The 4,950-nt window shown below is 51.0% G+C and overlaps 2 protein-coding genes across 2 annotated transcripts; one reads left to right on the top strand and one right to left on the bottom strand.

The window, feature by feature from the left end:
• Positions 1 to 438: 438 nt before the first annotated feature.
• PNRC1 (proline rich nuclear receptor coactivator 1) lies at positions 439 to 2,855 on the bottom strand. The gene is made up of 2 exons (XM_005299709.5): positions 2,089 to 2,855; positions 439 to 1,541 (listed from the first exon to the last, which is right to left on the bottom strand). The coding sequence occupies exons 1-2, from the start codon at positions 2,497 to 2,499 to the stop codon at positions 1,098 to 1,100; spliced, it is 855 nt and encodes a 284-aa protein (XP_005299766.2). The 5' UTR covers positions 2,500 to 2,855; the 3' UTR covers positions 439 to 1,097.
• A 127-nt stretch (positions 2,856 to 2,982) lies between these two features.
• Positions 2,983 to 4,026, top strand: LOC101948695 (BLOC-1-related complex subunit 6-like). The gene has a single exon (XM_005299710.4). It carries the CDS (start codon positions 2,983 to 2,985, stop codon positions 3,697 to 3,699), a length of 717 nt encoding a protein of 238 aa, XP_005299767.2. The 3' UTR covers positions 3,700 to 4,026.
• The last annotated feature ends 924 nt before the right edge of the window (positions 4,027 to 4,950 follow it).

Genomic DNA, 4,950 nt, shown 5'->3' with positions numbered 1-4,950 from the left:
TAAAATTTTCAGACGTGCCTACAAACTGGGACAAATTGAATTTTCCATCCTAAAAGCACTTTCAGATATTCCATTCTCTTCCTTACCTGGCTTGAGATAGCAGTCACCTACAAACCATTCTTAGTGCCACACTGTCCTCACACCAGTGCTCTTTAATTCGAGCTAATTTTAATGACTGTTCTTACTACGTAGATGGTAACAGCCTTGATTTGAGTGCTGCACTATTAATACAGTTATAATTCTCAAACTTAACTGAAGGAAGTTTTAAAACCACATCCTTCAAAACTTCAAATTAATTGCTGTTGTGACTACTGCCTAAGGTTTCATTTGGCATGTATCTGGTACAAGGGCTGTTAGAGCTTGAAATGTTATTTCAAAACTAATGAAAGCTAAAAAACCTCTAGGTATATAATACATTCACACAAGAGACAGACATGCTTAAGGGGAGGCCAAATTATTTTTATTTTATTTTTTTTTAGTAACCAATTGTATTTATGGCAAAAAAAGCTCTGATCCTCCTTTTTAGGAAGTAAGCAGTGCTCAAATTGATGGGTTAGATTCTTTACTCAAATTCAAAAATTAGCTTGGTAACAAAGGGATGAACAAGAATTCCAGATATTATTTCCAGAGCAGAGAGCAACAATTCACATCTGGATGAAAACTCCATGTTTACAATGGATTGTGCCACATATTGCAAAACTTTTCAGTAGTGCATTAAGCCGTTCACAGTTGAATCTGAACCTTGAGATTAAAGAGCTGTTTTCTCCTTTCAAAATTTCATTACCTTGTGCAAATTAGTCAAGTCTTTTCAAGTGTCAAGCACACAGTTAAAGCTGTCCATATTTTATATACAAAACACCTACCATGTGGGCAGTGCAAAATACATCCTTTCATAACAAAACTAAAATGTACCTCTCAAAGTATGAACAAGAATATACACATATTACATGATGTACATTATTTACACAGCCATAAAAAATATAATACAAAAGTTTGTGATTATAAGACTTGACAGTCCTTTTATACTTCATGTTGCAACAAGGCAAGTTTCAATTTCATGGATGGAGTCCTCTTTGTAACTACCCATAAATCTCGAGTTATGCTTGAACTTTTAGGAGAGTTTTTAAATGGACTGCCATCAGCTCCTTATTTTGGTCAGAATATTCAACAGTGCATCCCACCCAGTGACTGGGAGGCTTTGGAAGGACACTAGGAGATGGCGGGTCACTAAACTTTGCCCCAGCATAACTTTCTTTTTGGTTCACTTCAGTCGGAGAACCGGGTTTCTTTGATTTCATGTTTCTGAAGTTCTCAGTGTTATTAAGCGGCTTTTTCTCTTGCTTTTCAATTATCTCAGGCGACACGGAAAGTTGCCAAAAGTTACTTTCATTTTCTTTCACAGATGCGATCTTTGTGAGCGGCATGTTACATTTGCTCTTCTGCTTGTTACTCTTGGGCTGTTCACCCAGGTGTACGCTGTGAACAGGCTGGCAGTGGGGAGCGGGAGCCTTCTCAGACTTGCCCATCTTGTTCTTCAAGAACTGCAGAGACAGAGACAGACATTCAAATAATGCAGGACTCTGCCGCCAAAGAGCACAGCCGGGTGCTGGGAAACAGGGGAATGTCCCTCCGCTCGCCCAGCCAGGAAAAGCGATATCCCCTTATCACCCTACCGCTGTCCGTCACTCCCTCCCACTCCGCGAGTCCCCGGGAACCCAGCGCGCTTCTGGGGTTGGGGGGATCCGAAAGCTCCGGCCCGGACCCCGTCCAGCGCAGGAGCTGAGCGGCCCCCTCCCCATCCAGGCGGGGGCGCGGCTGTAGTGACCGTGGCAGCCGGGCGCCTCCATGGGGCGCTGCACTCCGCACACGTCACCCCCGGGCGCGCGGCCACCAGGCTAAATCCGGCTGTTGCTGGGCGCAGCCGCCAACCGCATTGGTGGATTCCCAGAACCAATCAGCGCGAGCGGCACCTCTTCCCTGCCCCGAGAGAGCGCGAGCGTAACGGAAACTTCCCCTCCCCCCGCCGCCCGAAACGGGGAGAATGGGAACCGCTCCCCGGGGCTCGGAGCCCGGACCCCCCCCCCATACCTCCTTCCTCAGGGGCTTGCTGGGCGCCGGTCTCGGAGGGGCCGATGTGGGGGGCTCCTCGGCCGGGGCGATGGGAACAGCTGGTACTGGGAGAGTGTGAACGTCTCCCGGGCCGGGGGCTCCCAGCGGGGCCCTTCTGCCCAGGCCAGCGCGGTGTTGTTGGTATTGCTGGTAGCGGCTCGGTAGCAGCCCAGAAGGGGTGGGCCGGATCTTTCCCTTTCTCCGCCTCACTCGCTTCAGCGCCGGCCGCGCGCTACCCCCGGGACCCGCCAGGCAGCAGCTGGGCTGGTTCTCGCAGTTGTTGTCCCCCCGCATGAGGCGTTGGAAGAGGCTGGGGGGTAGCCGCCGGGCGTCCTCGGTGCCTGCCGAGAGCCGGGCTAGGAAGGGCGGCGGCGCCGTGGTGGTGACCATGGCGGGAGTCGGGTGTTCGGAGCTGCGCAGGGGGAGAGGAGAGGGCGCTGGGAAGTGGCCGCACAGCGTCCGCAGGGACTTTGTAGGCTTCGATGGTGGTGAAATCCCAGATCTGCTGCTAGGAGAACATGGCGGGGGAGTGAGAGGAACGGCGAGCAGCGCCCCAGTGTTGTTACTCGAGAGGCACACGCCCACTTCCGCCGCCGGACCAATCAATACAGCCTGGCACAGCAAGTGACACGCCTCTTTCTGGCAATGACCAATCCGAAGAGACTGAAGCCGTAATAGGACCGCCCTCGCCAATCCAGAAAGACACAAACACGGCAGGACGAGCCCTCTTCATATCTCCTCCAATCAGAAGAGAGACAAACACAACGCGGCACGCCCCCTGCCCTCAAAACTGGCCAACCCGGAAACCGATAAGCCGAACGAGTCACGTCTTTTTTTGGTAAGCATCTGCCAATCGGATGGGACGCAAACAGAATGGATCCCGCCCCTTTCCTACACTCTAGCCAATCAAGAGGCATAAACATTGAGGAAACACGCCTTCTCGTTACCGGTCCTGGCGAGCGCGGGCACGAGTGCCTGGGGGGAGGAGGGCGCGGGACGGTGGCGGTTATGGCGGAGGGATGCCGCGTTCCTGTCGCGGAAGCAGAGGGGCCCGGGCAGCAGGAGCAGCTTGGGGCCGAGCGGCGCCTCGAGGCGCTGAGCCTGGAGTGCGGAGCGACCGGCGCTGGAGCGCGGCAGCCGGGGGGTCGTAGAGCCACCATCGCCAGCGCGCTGGAGCTGGAGGGCAGCGTGCGCCGCGAGGGCCTCCTCACCCACTTCGTAGCCAGCAACCTGCAGCGGAAGATCCAACGCAGCGCGCCCGCCGCCAGCGCCATCCCCCCCGTAGACCCCGCGGCGCTGCGGGACCTGGTGGCGCTGGCCGGGCAGGTGGCCGCGCAGGTGGATGAGCTGCTGCGCAGCGTGCACTGCGGCCTGCAGGCCCTGACCGCCCTGAGCGTGGGATGCATCCAGACCTACCGCGACGGCGTGGAGAGCTTGGGCGAGGCCGTGGACACCAGCATCCGAGCCATGTACACACTGGTGGCGCGGTGCGAGGAGCTGGACCTGGCCATGCAGCCCGTGCCGGCCTTGGCCAGGCGCATCCGTGACATGAAGGGCATGCTGGAGCGGCTAGAGGGGCTCTGCAAATAGCACCCTGGGGCGGCCGTAACCCCTCAGCCGATGGCCCACGTTGCTCAAACACCATGTGCCTAATCCAACAAGCCATCTGCAGCAGGTGCTGCTCCTTCACACACACCACACCTCCGCATGCGGCAGCTCAGGAGCTGGTCCTATTGGGATCCAGGATTGATACTCGGGGAAAGTTTGCCTCCCATCGAAAGCACTTTATGCTCATCTGCCTTGATCTCTGAGCTGAGGGGTGGCTTTTTCCACTGCTATTTTTGTTGAATGTTTTCTTCTGAAATACCAATGAATAGTTTCACTAAACTTAAATAAAGATATTTGCTATTTTTTCTCCTCCTGTGGTTTCCACTCTAAGTAAAGAATGAGATATTTTGAGTTCTAGTCTCCTCACAACTCTTTCCATAGGTGCTACAGTTCATTTTCCTTAATTTTTTTAGGCCATTTGCGACTTCCTTGTGCATGGAAACAGTTGCAGAATGGGACTCGAAGAGCCTCTAAGACTTCTTTTGGTTGAGGGAACCATGGTAGTCAGGATATACTAATTCTTTGTTTTTGTAGAACTGTTCAGAAGCATAACAGTTTAAAATCATTTACCTTTTAAAACAAACTAGGTGGCATTCCTGTTTTAAATTAGGCCTTTCTGCTTGCCCCCGTGCTTTCTCCACTTCAGCTATGGGATAGTTTGAGCATCTGATACTTTACGTGCTACTAGAGTTGAAAAATAGCTCCATTCTCATGTAGAAGCTAAGATTTGCAGCTGTGTTAAGATGGTTTGGAAAACAGGTTTTAGTTTTAACAGTTATGACAGCCACTAAATTCAGGGAAGATGTTAAAGTGGCAATCAAAGAATTGGTTTTAATTAGTATTATTTCATAAAATACTAGTGCTGTATTATTGGAAAATGGGATATTTTTTTTTTGCCTGCTTTTGTAGTTAAGCAAATAATTGGATTTTAAATTTCTCACTGGTTCCTTGGAATGTAGTAAATCCTGAATATCAAACCACTGTAACTTTCTCTTGTACTCTTGTCATCAAGACAGTGTTGAACCAGTGCCCAGGCATACTAATAGGAGTTACTGTGCTAGTCTGCATGCGGCTATTAAAGCTTTCATTGCGCTTTTCATATGAAGCAGGGCTATTCTCGCCAAATTCTTCTCACCTGAACTTTACTTTCAGTAGAGAAAATAATTCTTTGCTTCTCTTCCTAACAATTGGTGTGCTTTCAATAACACAGAATTAATGCTGGATTGCATTCCA

The sequence above is a fragment of the Chrysemys picta genome, chromosome 3 (genome assembly GCF_011386835.1).
Source record: "Chrysemys picta bellii isolate R12L10 chromosome 3, ASM1138683v2, whole genome shotgun sequence".
Classification (NCBI taxonomy): domain Eukaryota; kingdom Metazoa; phylum Chordata; order Testudines; family Emydidae; genus Chrysemys; species Chrysemys picta.
Note: the sequence above shows the minus strand (reverse complement) of the source record. Positions and strands in the feature narration are given on the sequence as shown.